This window comes from Cebus imitator, unplaced genomic scaffold (assembly GCF_001604975.1).
Source record: "Cebus imitator isolate Cc_AM_T3 unplaced genomic scaffold, Cebus_imitator-1.0 Scaffold100, whole genome shotgun sequence".
Taxonomy (NCBI): domain Eukaryota; kingdom Metazoa; phylum Chordata; class Mammalia; order Primates; family Cebidae; genus Cebus; species Cebus imitator.
Window position 1 is genome coordinate 2,564,088 of NW_016107415.1, and position 19,903 is coordinate 2,583,990.

Genomic DNA, 19,903 nt, shown 5'->3' on the forward strand with positions numbered 1-19,903 from the left:
TGAATGTTCAAGAAAGCATGCTGACATTTGCCTTTTTAAAAATACAGATTGAGGGAGTACAAGTGCAGTTTTGTTATATGGGTATATTGTATAGTGGTGAAGTCCAGAATAAGCCATTTCTTAAAAGACTGCAAAAAAGCTGCATTAGATACCTAAAAAGTCCATGAGTACTGTCTACCAAGACCTAATGTCCATCTGGATATCAGGCCTTACACACAGATACCTGCAATTCCAGCAATTGGGCCACCTTGTGGCTCCCATCTTTTGATCAAAATGTGTTCCTGCTGGTCTGACTTCTCCAAGGCATCCAGTTATGGATGCAGCTACATTTGTACCCAGAAGCTGACTTCACCATTAATTAGAATTCATAATTTGGATACTCCCTAACTGACTTGAGAGGTGGTGGGTGGACCCATGGGACTTGGTAGTCATTTTCTTCACTAAAAATATTTGATTCCTGGCCTTTAGTATATCTTGGTTCTTCATGACTGAACAATGTTTCTTTTTTTAATTTAATTTTTATTTTAGGTTCACAGGTACATGTGCACGTTTGTTATATAGGTACACATGTGTCAAGGGGGTTTGTGGTACAGATTATTTTGACACCCAGGTATTAAGCCTAATAGTTATTAGCTATTTTTCCTGATTTTCTTCCTTCCTCCTCTACCCTCTGATAGGTCCTAGTGGCATTCCCCTCTATGTGTCCAGGTCTATGTGTTAGCTCTATATGTTAGCTCTCACTTGTAAGTGAGAACATGCAGTATTTGGTTTTCTGTTATTTCTTTGTTTTGCTAAAGATAATGTCCTCCAGCTCCATCCATGATCCTGCAAAGGACATAATCTTGTTCTTTTTTAAGCAACAAATTTCTTTATTATTCTTTAAATTACCCATAGAAGAGCATTGTTTACATAGGAACCCTAAGATCTACTATTCGGTTAGTTATAAGATTTTTGAAATGCTTTTGCCCTTCTTTTACTCTCAGCTGACTTAAAAAGCGCTAATATGTGTTATCAAGCCTGAGACTCTTGACTCCATCAGATGTTACAGGACATTGCAGAAGATAGGATAAAACAGTTGGTTAACATTTCACTAACATTGGTAAATATACATTAATATGTATAAATGGTGCCTTTCAATGAAAAGACAATCAATAGGACACAAATAAATGTGGTGAGACAAATGTAGAGAATGAATCCATTTTAAGATTATTTTGTTTTTCAGCAGCTTTTCATTGTTAGAAGGAAAAACAAGAGGATACTGGTGAGTTCTCAAGTTTCAAAGATAAAGCATAGAGCACAAGAATCATTTAGCCTTTTGCTTCTCTTGAGCCATGTGAATTTGAAGAAGTTATTATTTTTTTAACCTGTGATAACTTCTCTAAGCTGGATTTCCCTACCTGTGAAATAGCAAGATAGAACCAAAGTAGATGAATCTGAACTTTCAGAATTTTAGGTGTAAATATAGGCACAGCTCAAGAAGAATAAAAGCCTATAACATGATGGGGAAAATGACATTTCAAGTGGGAGAAAAGGAAAATGTGCTTCAGTGTAGAGTGTCACATATCGTTATAAAGTGGCAAGAGAATGTGCCTGGCAACTCAGGAGGAAGGTAGGAGTGGGCCGAAATCAATGAATTTGCATAGCGAGGGCTAGGCTGAGAATTCCCTACAGTGGTTAGTTTAATCCTAAAAAGACAGACCCAACTTTCTCACCTACCAATGGATCTAAAGTACTTTTGCTACTTTCATTCAAACATTTGGTATACCGGCCAGAGAGTAAGCAGCAAGAGTACTGCATATGCTAATCTTAAATATTTCTCTAATTTACTGAAAAGTTGATTAAGTTACGGTGAAAAGAGAACCAAACTGAATGAGAGGATATTTTAAGTTTACAGTGAAAAGAGAACTGAATGGAGTGAGAGGCTTTCTTGCTTATTTACTATGTAAATATCTAGAATGCTCATTGTAGAATAAACCGGGCATAAATGACATCTTTTCAATCTTGAGTCTTCCCATCCAAGAATGTGGGATGTCTCTCCCACAAAGGAGGCACAAGGTGGCCCAGTTGCTGGAATTGCAGGTTATCTGGTGTAAGTCTGATATCCAGACTGACACTAGGTCTTGGTAGATAATACTCACAGACTTTTTAAGTGTCTAATGCAGCTTGTTGGCAGTCTTGTAAGACATGGCTTATTCTGGACTTTGCCACAATACAATGTAGGTCTTCTTTTATGTTCTTCACTAAAATGTTATCATTTTCCCCCATGCAACATTCTACATGTTATGTTATGGTTATTTCTGTTTATATAAATGTGTGCTGATTATGATGGGATATTAAAACCACATTTCTGTTCTTTGTTACCAATCTTTCATTAGGTTTTCATCATTTATGTCATATTTAGCCACCTTGCTCTTTGCGCTTCTAATAGTTTGACTTGTCTTTTAATTCTTTTCCATTTCCTTAAGAGTGGTATTGTTATGATGTAACTTAATGCCTACCTCTCTAATACTTATAGATCTTCTTTATTTTTCTTATCTAATTTATTAATTTGTCCTTCAATAAAACACTGAATAGCAGTGAAAAGCATTGATAATTATTTATTCTAAACTGACTAAGACTTGAGCCTTTATGGAAGCCCAGCCCTTTCTTTCTGTTTGTCTCTTTTCCCTTTCTTCCCTTTGTTCTCTTCCACCTATGAGTACATGAGAACTTTTACTAAAGGAGGACTGATTTGCTTCTTTTGAAAGTAATCACATTTTTTCTTAGGAACTTCCCGGTAATGTTCCACGTGTTTTTGTTTGTTTATATTTTTTTTTCCCCACAAGACTGACATTTTCTACTGGCTTGCTATTATTTGTGTCACCTAAACTGTACCTAATGCAGTAACACACAATGTGTGGGGACCTCCAGGAAATGAATCCAGGATATATATTTTGGTAGACTCAATAGCAATATAGCAATTTTGGTAGTGTCACTACCTGCTTCTACTTCTTAAAAATGTCAATTTATCTAAAACTAATAGCTCTCTCCCTCCTATTTTTTTCTAATTTGTGAAGTCTAAAAAATGGACAATGAAGCATCTTAGAATTGTGTATAAAATGAGAAAAAATCAGATCTCAGTGCGAATAAGGAGTTTTTTCCTCTGATAAAAGGAGCCTGGCCTAAATGCAGTTGCTGTGTTTGCTTAGGGGACTTATGTGCTTGTTTATAGGTATTGGCCCTCCTGGGGAGTTGAGGTTCGTGGAAGAGTGATATGTTTATGTGTTAGAGTAAATCTTCATGAAGAACACTCCTGCACCTCAGAAAAGCAATCTTTGTGACAGGCTATCTTTTTTTTTCATGGTTGCCTCATATGGGTAGCACTGAAAAGATTACAATGTGTTCCTCATTGCATACACATTTTACAGCTAAACCACCATTATCTGATATTCTTATTTTTAATGATTTTGCCATTTTTTAGGGTAGTGTTTGTACTTAAATGGCCTTATAGGATCTTCCTTAAATTCACCTTACCCAATTATTTAGCAATCAAAAGAGGGCTGAATATGACAGCTTCCAACACTGCATTAATCACCTCTTAAGTATTGGTTCTTCCTTTACATGTCATCTTAGTTTACATTTATTCAATCCTTTATTTTTCTTTCAGTGTTATCTCTTTCCCTATAAACTGACTGGATATTAATTGTGACTTTGAGTAATCGCTTTGATTGCTCTGGGATTTGGAGTAAACATCAGAAGTTAACTGCATTTGAAACTCTGGTAGACTGGCTTTCTTAATAACCTCCAATAACATCTTAGTCTGCTAACCAGGATAAATATCAATGAAAATAAACCATAGCACCTACATTCTTGTGAAACTGATAATACACAGCAGTAAACATGACTGGCAACTTTTGCTGAACAGAATATGGAACAGTTGCATTAATTTCTTCTGCAAACTTCTCCGTGGTAGAAGATGAAGGTTCATTTTCTCCCACACAATATTATTGTATGTTCTCCCACACAATAATAGTGGGAGACTTCAACATCAATATTAGATAGATCAATGAGACAGAAAGTTAACATCGATATTTAGGACTTGAACTCAGATCCGGAACAAGTAGACTTAATTAACATTCATAGAACTCTCCACTTTAAATACACAAAATATACACTCTTATCAGTACTACATCACACGTATTTACAGGTTTAAATGAAACATTGGTTGGCTGCTTGTTAATTATTTTCTTCCCTCATTTTTTTTTTATGTCTCTATTATTAAACACAATTACAGGCATACCCAGTTTTAGACTGCATTCTAGCCCGGGCAATAAAGCAACACCCCTGTTCTCTCTCCCTCTTCCTCTTCCTCTTTCTTCCTTTCCTTTATTCTTTTTTTTTATTCTTTTTCTTTCTTTCTCTCGTTCTTCCTCTAAAAAAAAAAAGAAAAGAAAATGAAGGTTCGGAAGTCTATAGTAGATAGGTTGCTTGAAAGATATTATAGCTTTTTTAGCAAATTAAATAGCTAGAGATACAGTGTTAAAAAATGTTTGGCAGTTGAGATATGTGTCCAAATTATGATACTTAGAAAAAAGAGCGATAATAGATTCAAATCCAATTATGATTCTAGAAACTTTAGCTGGTTAACATTGAATCTGAATCATTTAGTCCCCTCACATAAAATTTGCCATTTTATTTATATAAGATAAAATTCTAAATAGCAAAGATCTTCAAAAGTCCTTGGAAAATATCACATAAGTATTGGGTGTTGTCTGCTCATTATTTATTAATTGCTCTTTCATCTTTGCCCTGACTTATAGGGCTCAGCACTGGATGTTGGTTCTCCTAGCTCAGTAGTCAGAGGTACTTCCATATTTGCTTTGCTTTCTTGCCTCTCTGAGGCTGAGTACTCCAAGGGGCACTGTTCTTGTCAGTCTATAAAAGTGAGTGAACTTGAAACTTTGAGCTACTGGCAAGTATGCTCTTTCTGCTTATTCATATGCTTTTGTTTTTCTACAGGAAATCAATGATAACCATTTATTTGTATGCAAATTCATGTAATTCCACACTTTTCTTGATAAGGCTATGTGATGAGGCTAAGTGACGTGCATTCATGATTTGATAATGAAACCCCATGATTTAATAAACAGAGAGATTTAGAAATTATGAGATAACATGACATTTCAAGACAGTTTTGCAAAGAAGTTTTGCAAAGAAGTGTTATAGTTTTTCTTTTATGTTTAAGGTGACTACACTTGTCAACACAAGCAACAAAGGCCCATCTGGTAAAAAGAAAGGGAGATCAAAGAAAGCCCATGTACTAGCTGCCTCTGTAGAGCAAGCCACTCAGAACTTCCTGGAAAAGGGTGAACAGATCGCTAAGGAGAGTCAAGATCTCAAAGAAGAGTTGGTGGCTGCTGTAGAGGACGTGCGCAAACAAGGTAGGCGGAATGATAATTATTGTTCAAGGGGGACCTATACTGATGTGCAAACAATGGCCTTTTCTGTAGAATCAGTGGATATTTACTCAAGAAGTCTTATGTTATTTTCCTTTCTGTCTATACTTGTCATTTTTAATGTTGCTGGATGTGGTACATAGAGATGTTTTCATTGTTGCAGTATGGTACAGCTGCAAATATTCCATGTCTGCTGTGGCTTCAGAATCTTCACGTTGTTTTTTCTTGTGTTCTTTCTACACAAATGAAAACAGACTTTGTGTTAAACTCAGGCTTTAGAGAGAATGGGAGGGGAAGACCTAACATTTACAGAGCCATTTTAAAGTCAGGATGTTATGGTTGAAGGGGGAGAAGAATGCAAAGTACTAAAAGAGAATTATTCTTATTTTTCTGTGAGTCCCAAATTCATATTTTTAGTTCACAGATTTCCTCACAAAAGCAGCTAGCTAGCCACCCATTAATGAATCAACTACCTATCTGTATCTATCTATCATCTATCTATCTATCTATCTATCTATCTATCTATCTATCTATCTATCTATCAATCATACTGCTTATTAGGCATTTTAAAATTTTTATTTGTATTAAAATATACAACATAAAATCTTAACTACGGCCAGGCACAGTGGCTCACACCTGTAATCTTAGCACTTTGGGAGGCCGAGGGGGGTGGATTGCCTGAGCTCAGGAGTTGGGAGATCAGCCTGGGAAACATGGTAAAACCCCGTCTCTACTAAAACAGAAAAAATTAGCCAAGAAATATTGGCATGCACCTGTAGCCCCAGCACTCGGGAGGCTGAGGCAGGAGAGTTGCTAGAACCCGGGAGGCGGAGGTTGCAGTGAGCTGAGATCTTGCCACTGCACTCCAGCCTGGGCGACAGAGCGAGACTCCGTCTCTAAAAAAAAAAAAAAAATCTTAACTACTTGTAAGCGTACAGTTCAGTAGTGTTAACTATATTCATATCGTTGAGCAACCAATCTCCGTAACTGTTTCATCTTGCAAAACTGAAACTCTATACCCATTAAACTGCTCCCCAGATCCTCCTTCTCCCTGAAGCCTCTGGCAATCACCATTCTACTTTCTTTTTCTACAAATTTGACTACTCTAAATACCTCATATAAGTGGAATCATACATGAGTCTTTTTTTGACTGTCTTATTTCACCTAGCATAATGTCTTCAATGTTCATACACGTCGTAGCATGTTGCAGTATTCCATTGTATGTATATGCCACATTTTGTTTATACATTCATCCATTCATGGATGTTTAGGTTGCCTCCACTTTTTGGCTCCTGGGAATAATGCTGCCATGAACATAGAGATAAAGATATCCCTTTAACACCCAGCTTTCAGGTCTTTTGGATATAGACTCAGAAGTGGTATTGCTGGATCATATGGTAATTATATTTGTAATTTTCCAGAACCTGCATGCTGTTTTTCGTAGTGGTTGCAGCACCATTTTTATAGTAGTGCATGCCTACTAATGATGCACAGGGGTTCCAGTGTCTCCAAATCCTCACCAACACTTGTTTTACTTTGTGGATCGTATCATCATAATTGGTGTGAGGTGTTATCTCATTGTACATTTGACTTACATTTTCCTAATGATTAATTATATCGAGCATCTTTTTACATGCTTCTTAGGCATTTGACTATTTTTATTGGAGAAATGTTTCCAGTCTTTTGCCCATTTCTTAATCAAGTTGTTTGGTTTTATTGCTGTTGAGTTATAGGAGTTCTTTCTATATTCTGGATATTAACACCTTATCAGACAGTGATTTGAAAATATTTTCTCCCATTCTGTAGGTTGGCTTTTCACTCTGTTGTGTCCTTTGACACTGAGAATATTTAAATTTTGATGTAGTCCTACTCAGCATCTGTAATTGAAAGTTCTAAGGGCCATGAAATCAGAACAGACGCCTACTCCCAAGCTTGGTCTCTCTCCTGCGTTTTCTATCATGAAGAATGGAATGCTATCTATTCAGCTGCACCTTGCATAAATCTTGGTGACATTCTCGTTACTTCCATTTTTTTTTCCAACATAGTCTATTGTAAAGTTTCCTAGATCTTACCTCCTAAATATCTGTTTAATGGACCACTTCCTGTCTCAGTTATTCAAAAGCACTATGTTTTTCTGCCCCAGGCCTTTTATATATGCTGTCTCTTTTACACATTCTACACACCCCAGCTCAAGGAACACCTTCTCAGGGAAACTTTATCTGACACTGCTGTCATCCTTTTTAATGTGTTCTTTCCTTGTTACTTTTCACAGGATAATTGATCGTTTGTGAGGTGATTGTCTTTCATGCCATACTATAAATTCATGAAGGCAGAGACCAGACCATATCTCTTTTGCTAATCATTGATTTTTCAATGTGTAGTACTCTTTAAACGCTTGTTGAATTAATGAATTAAGAGGTGAAATGAATGGTTCTTCCAATTCTTCTTGCAAACCTACCAATGTATCAATTCACAGCTGGATATTTAGTTCCTGGAAACAGCGATCCTCCTTCCACACTCACAAATACCATTCATTCCCCATGCTGCCCTCTTCTTCCTCATCCTCTTCTTCCTCCTAAACACTAAATTCATTTCTATTACACTAATTTAAATTATTACTTTAGTTTGCGATGTTAATTGTGCCACATTTTACCTATTGTGAACAGAGTATATTTGTGTATGTGTTTTGGCAACGTGAAATCTTCTAAGTTTTCAGGTGCATTTGAAAACTGATATTCCTTCTGAGTTGCAAATGGACACTTGTTTGTTTTCATGCATGTACAGCCTGGATAGTTGTTTTATTTTTTTGTTTGTTGTGGGTTTTTTAGGTTGACTGCCATATAATAAACTGTATGCACTTAAAATGTTCGATATGATAAGTTTTGACAAACGCATACATCCATGAAACCATTTCTACAATGAAGATAGCAAAGGTATTCATAGTAGAGGGTGGTTTGATTGGCCCCGGGCCTCTTTTTGAAGCGTTTGTCTTTTATGATGATAAAATTTTCCCTTTAGTTTCTTCAAAACCTCTTAGGAATTCTTTTGTCCTTACAAGTTAGTTTCCACACATTCTGTAGAAACTAATGTTTTCGTTTTCCTGAAGCTTACATGAAATGGTGTTCTGTGGATATAATACACAAAACAACACTGTTTTTGGCTAGACTATCCTAGAGGTGTTAGAGTAACAAATTTCTACAGATGCTAATTTAAGACAGCTAACAATGGTTGCTCTTTTAGAGGATATTTTAAGCTTCCTTTCTTAGATTATCCATTTCTTGTTACAAAAAAATTCCATACCAGAAATGATGTCTGTGTGCAATCTGTATAAAGCTCAATTGCCACATGTTCCTTCTCTTGAACAGTGTCAAAGTCAAGCAAGCATTACTATAGTCTGAAAACTAACCAGAAAAATGGGTAGAAGCCTTTAAAATTCACTTTTTTCACTCCGCAGTAGCTCCCATACACTGCCTATGCCTATCAGGTGTGAGTGATGCACCTCCTCCCTCACAGCAAGGTCCTCAGCCTCTTGTTAGAATTTGTTGTCCACAAGCTCTTATCTCCATTCTTTCCATTCTCTAGCACAGCTTATTATTATGAAATCTCCTTTGCTCATCTGGCTTTACCTGATTTTCCTGTTTGCACATTACCCACATTTTATTTACCAATAAGAGCCTGGCATTGATTTTCAGAGAGAGGTAGAGAGAAAGGAGCTTGTGGGGAAGGAATGTGAAATGAAGCAAGATATTTAGATAATGGAAACTTTAAACTCTGTTTTCTAGTATGGAAGATGATATTCAGAAATTATGGAAACACTGACATTTAGAAACAATAACCTCCTTTAAAATACCTCCAGCATCCATACACGACTTATTTATTGAATGATATGCTGTGGGAACTAAATCTGTTAGTTTTACTATTGCATTGTTTTTGTCTTTATTAAAAAGCATTGTCATTTTTTGTTTTCAGCATAAGTAAATGCCAGTTTTCATATTGTACATGTCAATTTTCAAATGTTTGATATAGAACTGTTTTGCTTTTCTTTTAAAGGTTCACATTCATTATAATTGCCCAATCTGTCAAGATTATAGATTGAATTATCTATTTAACTATGTTATTATCGTATCTCATATGGCTAAACAGTGTTATTTGAATGTCTTCATTATTAAAAAATATATATAGCCGGGTGCGGTGGGTCATGCCTGTAATCCCAGCACTTTGGGAGGCTGAGGCGGGTGGATCACGAGGTCAAGAGATCGAGACCATCCTGGTCAACATGGTGAAACCCGTCTCTATTAAAAATACAAAAAATTAGCTGGGCATGGTGGCGCGTGCCTGTAATCCCAGCAACTCAGGAGGCTGCAGCAGGAGAATTGCCTGAACCCAGGGGGTGGAGGTTACGGTGAGCCGAGATCATGCCATTGCACTCCAGCCTGGGTAACAAGAGCGAAACTCTGTCTCAAAAAAAAAAAAAAAAAAAAAAATATATATATATATATATATATATATTGTCTTTTAATTCCAGGCTGCATGCCAGATCTCTAAAAGTTTTCAGAGTGGCGATTATATTTTTACTCTAGAATATTCCAGTAGAAGATTTCCCTATATCTGTAAAAGGAAGTCTTGGAGTAGGTGTTGTGCTGAAGCCCTATGGACTCCAATGGGCATGACACCAGGATCAAGGGACCAAAGTAGAGACTCAGAGCCATCAAATGAGACATGGAGTTTTACTGGGGGGCTTACCTACAGGGGAAGAGTCTAGTGGCGGCAGGCTGGGCAGAAGAACTACGTAGCCCAGTGGAGGCAGACTCCGCACAAGAACCACAACGATTTGTGAAAGGCAGGCAGTTCATAGAGCACTTTCACCTAGCACTGTTTTCCTAACAGCCTTCACCTGGCAACCTCCATTTACCCGAAAACGAGGCCTCCATCCCCTTTATACTCCGTGTTCCACGGGCTGGGCTGGGGGCTCAGATGTTACTCATAGACAAGGAAGGATTCCTGGGTTGGCCACTCCTGGATTCCCCAGCTCAGCAAACACATTCCGGTGCATCTGCCTTTCAGAGTCGCTCTCAGAGTATGCGTACATTTTTGCTCTCAGGTATGTTTACATACAGTAGGCTTATGATAGCATTTATATTTAAAAGAAGCACTGAAAATATGTTGTCTAAAAGAGATTCTAAGCTTTGAAGAGTTTTGTCTTTAAAACTTAGAACTCTAATGTTCTAGACTTTGGTAAAGACAGGATGTATAGTTTGGTGCATGTGTTCCTGCGTGCCTGTTTGTTTTATTATGACTAAAGTCATGTGATATATGCATATTATCTTTCTAATGTAAGTTTAAACTGCATCAGAATAGGAACAATGAGACTTATGTATTTTCTTCTTCTGAAACGCTTGGCATGGTCCTCTAGCACATGGTAGATGATATTCAGGAAGAAATCTTGGGAAATCTACAAAGCATTGTCGGTTTGGTTAAGACATCTCATTTCTAATCTTACGTTGGGAAATAACTAGCTGAAAAGCTAAGTCACTTAACCACTTTTAGCCTCAGTTTCTCTATTTTTTCAAATGCAGACAATTATTGTGTTTACCTCAATGGATTGTTTTACTAAATGAAGTCACAGTGGATCAAATAGACTGAAAGCATTTTCTGGACTATGCACTTATTGTGAGGCTCTCAAACTTTAGTGAATACTAGAATCACCTAGGAAGATCTTAAAATCTTTATCTCCGGGCCTCACCCCTCATCAATTAAATCAGAATCTCTGGAGTTGGACCCAGGCTTCAAGATGTTTATAGCTCCTCAGGTGATTTCATTTTACAGCCAATTTGAGAAGAAATGGACTAACCCACCTTTTGCTTATCATCCATACCTAGATTATTTATCCATCCATGGTAGTTATTTAGTATTTCACATTAGGCAGTTGTTAACAGGTAGTCATTATACAAGGTGTATGAGCTTATTGTTTACTTAGAAGTAGGTTGGTAAGACTTATGTAGGAGTTACAGCTTGATATTGTATATTAAAATGTTGTGGATAGGTATGTCCTAGGCTAAATGATGTGTTAACAAGTCTGATATTCTGTAGGTATGCAGGAATATGTGTTAAGTATATACGGGGCAGTCAAATCTATAGGACAGTTAGGTATTTCAGAAGTTGTGGGAAAAGAAAGGTATACAGCTGAAATTAACAAGGAGGTGATGTTTAAGCTCAGCATTGATTAAAAATTTCCAAAGACTAGCGGGACAAGAATTTCAGATTTAAGACTAGTGGGATAAGAATTTCAGGTTTTATCTAATTTTCAAAGGCAAAGAAACAAGAATGACATTGATAATTGGAGGTTGGATAAAGAAGCCCTGATTTGATGAAACATTTCATATTTAGATACTGTTAGAAATATGAGATGGTCAGATACAGTGGTTCACACCTGTAATCCCAGCATTTTGGGAGGCCAAGGCAGGCAGACGCTTTGAGGTCTGGAGTTAAGACTAGCTTGACCAACATGGTAAAACCTTGTCTTTACTAAAATATAAAAATAATTAGCTGGGCATGGTGGCTCATGCGTGTAGTCCCAGATAAGTAGGAGGCTGAGGTAGGAGAATCCCTTAAACCCAGGAGGTGGAGGTTGTAATGAGCCAAGATTACACCACTGTACTCCAGCCTGGGCAACATGAGATTCCATCTCAAAAAAAAAAAAAAGGAAATATGATAAGATGATGGAACAGACCCAGATTGGGAAAATTATAGACAACATGATGAAAGGAGGCAAGAGAGGCAAGGAAGACAGAAGCCAGGTACCTGGCTGGCTTCTACCCACTTAAATGATATTTTAGAAAGATTAATATGGCAACTTCATGAAAGTTGACTAAATCAGAGAGAAACTGTACCCAAACATATTGGTTAGGTGTGATCATAATAACAAGGGAAATGAAACAAAATAAGTACTTTGAGGCTCCAGGATTGAGGAGGCAGTAATAACAACAGAAAAAAGCTACAAGTTGCAGGCATTACAAAAAAGAAGAAAATCTTTTTCAACTTACTGAAGGGGAGATAAGAGCCAACATTTGTTCTACATTTTTGGCCCTAAACTACTTAATTGAGAAGTCTTTAGGGGTGACAAGGGCAGGGGAGAGTATACGGGTTTGGTTTTAAACATAGATGAATGGGGAAGACTGCCTGGTGGAAGGGCAATGCCATGGGGAAATTTGGAAGGACTTGCCAATAGAGAGAGAAGAGCAGAGGAATGAAAGTATAGTTTTAGAAGAAAGAACAAACTAGTATGAGAAAATGAAATAGAAATAAATTAGAGAGGGAAAGCAGTCCCTGAAAAGTGGCCAGAGAGCAAGGACAGAATCCTGAAATCCAAGGGAATCGGATGTTTCTTAAAGGAGATAGTGATCAATCTAGACTCCAGAATGTTGTTGTAACCATGTCAGAGTGTTCTGAGATTGTGGAGAATGAATGATGAGAAAATACTTTGGATTTTGCTGGACAGGTGTCGTTAATTATATTCAAAAGCACATTTTCAGGAAGCTGCAAGAGCAATAGCTAAATGAAAAGAAGGAATCATGCTGAAAGAACAGAAGAGATGGTGAAGTAATTGATGTAGGTAGGAATGCTAACTAGAATCTCTTTTGGTTATCATTGCAGTATATTTTGCAGGTATTTCTTTTGGCTTCTGCAGATAATCTGGTACCCAACTAAGGGCCTCTGTGTTATTATTTTGTGTATCTCTGGAGCCTGGCACAATGCCTGCATATAGTGAGCACTTCAGGCATGCTTTAGAAGATTGTCACAGAATGGAAGGAGAGAAATGGAGAGGAGTAATGGAGAAACACTAAGGGCAAGCACAAAATTATAACTGTTTGCCAGCTTGCTTACTGTTTCCATCCCAAAAAAGAAGTATCAGGGTATATATGAAGAAAGGGAGCCATAATTGTAATACAAAGAAAGAAGGTTCAGGGTTGTGTGAAGTGATACAGAAGGGAAATTCCTTTATCTGGAAAGCAGGTAGGAAGGAGAGAGATCCCAAAAATGTTTTGTAGAAAAGGTAAGAGCAAAAGCACATTGGGTGAAATGATCTCAATTACTTTGAACAAAGATGGAGGTGATTTTAATGGACCATGGATAGCTGATACTTGACCACTATTGGAGATGTTTTTATGTTTTTTTGCCTGTTACTGCCATCTGTGTGGGTCTCCCCTAGATTTTTAAGGGATGTTATTTACTGAATATAGCTGATGATTACTCCTTTCTCGGATGCTGCTGAAAACGCCAATTTTTATGAGGCATAATTTGCCTAAGAATTTTTTATTTAATTCATTTATATGATGTGTAACTCCATCTGCTAGAAATGGGGTGTTCACATATGGTAGTCGGTAATCTTCTTCAATTTGAAATAGATCCAAAAGCTGTGCTTTGAATGACAGGCATCCCTTTTCAAATTTTCTCAATAGGCAAATCCATTAAACGGTGTAATGCAGCATTGGTTCTATGCCATAGGACTTACAGAGAATCCTTAAAGCATCTTGTCTGTCATCCCAATATTATATCTCCACATTCTCTTAAGCCATGGAGCTGTTGCTTACATTTCCTGTTCTCATTTGACAACAGCTTTCTCATATTGTCCACTCTGTCTGAGCAATGACAAATCAGAACAGCTAAGACATGACTATGCCACCAGAGTGTATTTAGCCAGGGCGTAGATGAGATGTACATGGTCCTAACTCAACACTACGGAGAATCTTGTGGAGCAGAGTGACAAGGAGGTGCAGATGAAAGAAATAGCTTCCTCATGGGACCATTTCCTAAATAAAAGTGACAGCCAAGCCATTCACTGCTCATGCAGCGTTTTCTTTGTTATGTCATAAGCTCAAATGTGATGTGATATGGTGATATCAACAAGTTCCACTATTTTCTTTTCTTTTTTTCTTTTTTGTGTGTTTTTCAAATTGGAGTCTTGCTCTGTTGCCCAGGCTAGAGTGCAGTGCCACAATCTCAGCTCACTGCAATCTCCGCCTCTCGGGTTCAAGCAAATCTCCTGCCTTAGCCTCCCAAGTAGCTGGGATTACAGGTGCGTACCACCACACCTAGCTAATTTTTATATTTTTAGTAGAGACATGTCAACACCATGTTGACCAGGCCAATCTCGAACTCCTGACCTCATGATCTGCCCACCTAGGCCTCACAAAGAACTAGGATTACAGGTGTGAGCCACCACGCCTGGTCTCACTATTTTATTTTTATCAAATTGAAATTTATTGAGTAAATGATGACCAGTGGGCTAAGACAGAGAGAGTAAGACTGAGAAAACGTGACAGAGCATGAGAGAAAGTTGTCCTTTCCATCTCTGAGAGGTCATAAGCCCTTGCCTCCTGATGATCTGTTGCCTCCGTGCTTCTCACCCCTTTTGGTCGTGTGGTGTTGGTAAAATGAGAGGACCCAACAGAAACTTCAGGTGATTCCAGCTGTGTGAATTCCTTTGCTGAGAGCTGGTCAGAGGCTATTTCCCTGACCAGGAAGCTCTCTCAGTCACACAGCCCTGCCCCTCCTCCTTTATGTGCCCTATAAATATGTAAAGCAGCACAGTGTGGGGATGGTGGGCATGTCCTCACTTCTGTAGCATTTCCCACAGGGGTCAACATCTCTAAGAAGAAGGTGGGAGGCGGCAGGATCCTGTTCCTCCTTTGTGTGTCCTTTCTCAAGCATCCCAGGCTTTATGCCTCTACTCCTTGTATCCTGAATACTTGAGTCTCCTAGGATATAGGGCTTCCTTTCTGTGCTGTGTGCTGACTCTTCACTGCTGCCTAACCGCCTCTGTAAGGATGGTACCTTAGGTACCGTGTTCTAGTATGGGCTCTTGTTGGTCTTAGGGTAAGATTTCACTCCTGTATGGGGAGATAGGGGGCTGTTTCCACTGAAGGGAGATACCTTTGGAAAAGAAGGATATTCTAGGATGGAAAATGGGGACACAAGGGGTAAATCCTAGGTAAGAGGGAAAGATAACTTGTTTATGTTCTCTCTGTGGATCTCACTTTATTGAGCCTGGACTCTGCTGAGTGTAGATCCGTTACTTTTTACAATGATACTATTCACAGTCAGGTACAGTGGCTCATACCTGTAATCCCAGTGCTTTGGGAGGCTAAGGTGGGGGGATTGCTTGAGGCCAGTAGTTCAAAACCAGCCTGGGCAAGATAGCAAGACCTCCATCTCTACAAAAAATAAAATAATTAGCTGGGCATGGTGGCACATGTTTGTGGTCCCAGCTACTCTAGAGGCTGAGGCAGGATAATAGCTTGAGCCTGGGCATTTGAAGCTGCAGTGAGCTATGATATAGCCACTGCATTTCAGCCTGAGTGACAAAGCAAGACCCTGTCTCTTAAAAAATAAAATGACACAGTTGGAGTAATGTAATAAAGTTCATGTGTACCAGATCCAGCAAGTCAGATCTTGAAGTTGGAATGGAGGATGTCTTGCTTCAGTCTGTGAGTACAGCTGAGCTAGAGAGCTGATGGTACTCCACTATGGCCATACACGGCCACTCGCTGCCCTTCCAGTGGCTTCTCTACCTCTTCCTTATAGAAGCTTCATTTTACAAGTGTTTCTCAGAGTGAAGTTCACAGACCACCTGGTTCAGAATTCCCTGGGTAGGTGTGGGAGGAGTCCATGAAAATTCAAATTGATGAGTCTAGCCACAACTCTAGATTCAGTATGTCTGGGGTGACCCTGTAAATTTTTATTACTAGATAGCACCCCAAGTGAATCTTATGCTTCTAAAGTTGAAGAATCACTAATAGCCTAGGTTTAATACATCATTATCAACATCATTTTAATTAGTTTAGGTCTCTTTTCCATGGAAAAGTATGCTATCTAGGAATGAAATCAATTCTTGGAAGGTTTAATATCAGGGGTTTAAATAAATATGAAAAAACTAGAGATACATACCATGACAAAAAGATAAAAAGAGGTATGATGTGAAAATATGAAGAAAAATGCGTACAAGTAAAAATGTCATATACCCTTAGGATTCCTCTTAATGCAAATTTTAACATTTGCAATAGGTTCAACCATTGCATATCTTCTTAAATAAAATGTATTTGTATGCCAAAGTTTGCATTCGCTGAGGGCCCTGGAGTACTCCAGGTCAGTACAGAGCCTTTTGTGTGGCTCTTATTGCAAGACATTGAGAGATAATGACATATTATTCTCTTACCTGACCTCTCTTTTTGGAACCCTTGTCTTTTGAAAATGTTATGTTCTTTCAGCAAAAATAACAGCAGCAATAGCAATGGTTTATTGTTTCCCACTCCATTCGTAAGAAACTTTGTATATAGTCTCTCCAAGTCATTCTGTTTGTCATTTTAAGTATTATTCATATTTGTATAATATGACACAGATACTGATCTCCGTGTGCATTGACTGACAAATTCTACGAATAATTTTTTAGTATCTACTTTGTACAGGCAGTATTTTGGGTGCTGGGAATATGGAGTAAAGAAACAGACATTATCTGCCAATAGGAATATTACATTTTGAGATGAGACAGACAAATAAGTAAATTATTAAACAGGGTGATTATTACAGCCTATGGAAGTGCAGTTTAAAAATGAACCAACCAAATGCATGATTCATGAAAAAAATGGATAATTTGAATTTCATATTAAAACTAAAAACTTTGGCAATGAGAAACATAATGCTAATAGAATATAAACAAGCCACAAACTGCAAGAAAAAATTTATAAGTTACATGTTTGATGAAGTACTTATATCCATAATATACAAAGAACTCTTAAAATTCAACAAGATAACTATTAACTCTACTTAAAAATGGGTGAAAGACCTGAACAGATACCTCACCAAGGAAGACATGCAGATGGCAAATAAACATAAGAAGCTGTGTTCAACATCATCTGTGATTGGGGAAACGCAAATTAAACAACAGTGAGATTTTAATACATCCTGCTAGAATCACTAAAATCCCCAAAACTGACAATACGAATTGCTGGTGATATGTGGAGCAAAAAGAGATTTCATTTTTTTGGATGCAAGATGATATAGCCACTTTGAAGGACAGTTTGGCAGTTTCTAAAATAAAACTAAACATAGAATTAATTGCCTTGTAACTCAGTAATCACAACCCTACATATTTACTCCACTGATTTGAAAACTTCTATTTATATGACATCACCTAATCTTGTTTCATTTCCTAAAATAAACTTAGAATAATTTTAGACTTACAGAAAATTTGCAAAGATAGTACAGAAAATTACATACTGTATACTTGTCACAATTAATAAACCAATATTGATAGATTATTATTGAATAGACCACAATGATAAAAAAACATAATTATAAACTTTTCTGCTGATATGCTTAGCAAAAATGGCAAGAACAAACACAGTATGAATGCCAAACTATTCTTATTTTTAAGCTGACTTGCAAAGAATGGTAAATTATACATCTGTATGAATAAAAATCAGAAATCTAGTTTAGAAGATTGCCAATTCAGGACTGTTTCTTTTAATACTCTTTTTTGAAGTCTAAACTTACCAGTCTAAGTAAAGCCATTCTTGCCTTTCACAGAAAACATTTAAAGAGGCATGCAAGGATATACAAAATACAGAAAGAGAATAAGAAATCCATGGAAAAGAGAAAAGGCAAATATGGTCGAAGACTCAAGAAGAGTCAGGGGAGTGACTAATGAATGTATACGTTAGTGCCTAGGCATCCTGTGCAAACCTGTCCACCTGAGAACGTGTCCACAGCAGGCTCAGTGGGTGGGGCTCATTTTGCAGTAGAGTCCAGGTTCAAATTTCAACTGCAGTTTTTATGGTGCCTGCGCTGTGTGACATGGGAAAATTATGGACCCACTCTGCACCAGCGTGCTCATGAGTTCATTGGGGCTTATCTTACATTCATCCCAGGACTGCTGTGCAGAGCAGATGACAGGATGCATGTAGAGTACCTAACAACCAACCTAGCACACCCCAGCCTCGAAAAACCTGGTGGACATTGCTGCTATTGCTAACGTCATTATTATTCTTGCTACAACCAAACAGTAGGTTGGGCTCTTAAGCTTTCTAACACATCAGTTGTAAAGTTTATGGCAGAATGATATTTTTAATCATAAAACGATCTTTCAGATCATGAAGCTACCTTCATTTCATTTGTAATTCACTTTAAGGAAAATTCCTTAAACAAAACATCTGATTTGTGCATAAAATACTCTGTATTACCACATAAAGATAAAGAAACCTGGTTATCAAGCATTTTCTCTCTAAAAGCTAATACTATAATTCAATCAAAAATGCATTTGACATAATCATCTTGAATAAAAACCAGATAAGATTGTTCAAGATGAAGCTGATTCACTGATGTATTCCTAATTACGATATATGTCGGTGATTTGATGCAAACCAGGCAGTCTTTATTAACTCTGGACCTCTCAGAAACTAAGCCTGGGCAAGCAAGCTTCTAGATGTGATACTTCTTGTTTTTAAACAAAAATAATTTCAAGATTCATTTTAAATTTGGGAAGTGCATGCACAGGTTGGTTACCTGAGTATATTGTGTGGTGCTGAGGTTTGGGATACGAGTGATCCTGTCACCCAGGTAACTGAGCATAGTGCCCGTTAGTTTTTCAGATCTTGCCCCCCTTCCTTCTGCCCTCTAGTAATCTCTAGTGTCTATTGTCGCCATCTTTATGTCCATCAGTACTCAATGTTTAGCTCCCATTTATAAGTGAGAACATGTAAAATTTGGTTTTCTGTTCCTGCATTAATTTGCTTAGGATAATCGCCTCCAGCTGCATTCATATTGCTGCAAAGGACATAATTGCATTCTTTTTTATGGCTTTGTAGTATTTGCTGTTGTTTATGTACCACATTTTCTATATCCAATCCACTGTGGATCGGTACCTAGGTTGATTCCATGAGTCTACTTTTGAAAAGAAAACAAATAGAGCAAGGCAAATAGCAACTAAAACCATGCTGAATCTTGTTAGGTGCATGTTAATAAAAGGTCCCAGATGACCAGCTCTTTGGAGTGATATTTAGACAATGTGGAAAAATCAAATCTTAAATTATGGAGATGTCATCTCAGCATTGTGGGGCTAAGAAGACACATTAATCATTAGAAAGTGGTAAACAGAAAGAAATGAGCAGATAGGAAATACAGAGACTGAATTACCTCTTCTTAAACTAAACATTGCAGTGCTTGACACTGTATGCCTACTCTTTTGTTCCCACAGTTAAAAATGAATGAAAAGCCACTTCTCCAAAAGGCTGATCCTTCTACTGGAGCTCTTGGTCCCTTGTCATTTTTTGAGGACCTTGCTTGGGTGATCCACCTAATCTCAAATTATCAGTTTCTTCCTGTCTGCTGGCACAGTCCAAATAGCATGCCAACATGTTATATGTTAAAACAAAAAAGGAAACCTTACCTGTTTGCAAATCCCTCCAACAAAT

The 19,903-nt window shown here is 37.6% G+C and overlaps 1 protein-coding gene across 5 annotated transcripts in view; it reads left to right on the forward strand.

The window, feature by feature from the left end:
- Positions 1-19,903, forward strand: part of CTNNA2 (catenin alpha 2) — a 1,139,443-nt gene that overhangs the window by 231,291 nt on the left and 888,249 nt on the right. For all 5 annotated transcript variants that reach the window (XM_037741389.1, XM_017536690.1, XM_017536691.1 and 2 more), the window contains exon 3: positions 5,225-5,420. In XM_037741389.1, coding sequence (XP_037597317.1) covers positions 5,225-5,420 — 196 coding nt within the window. The remainder of the gene's footprint in view (positions 1-5,224; positions 5,421-19,903) is intronic.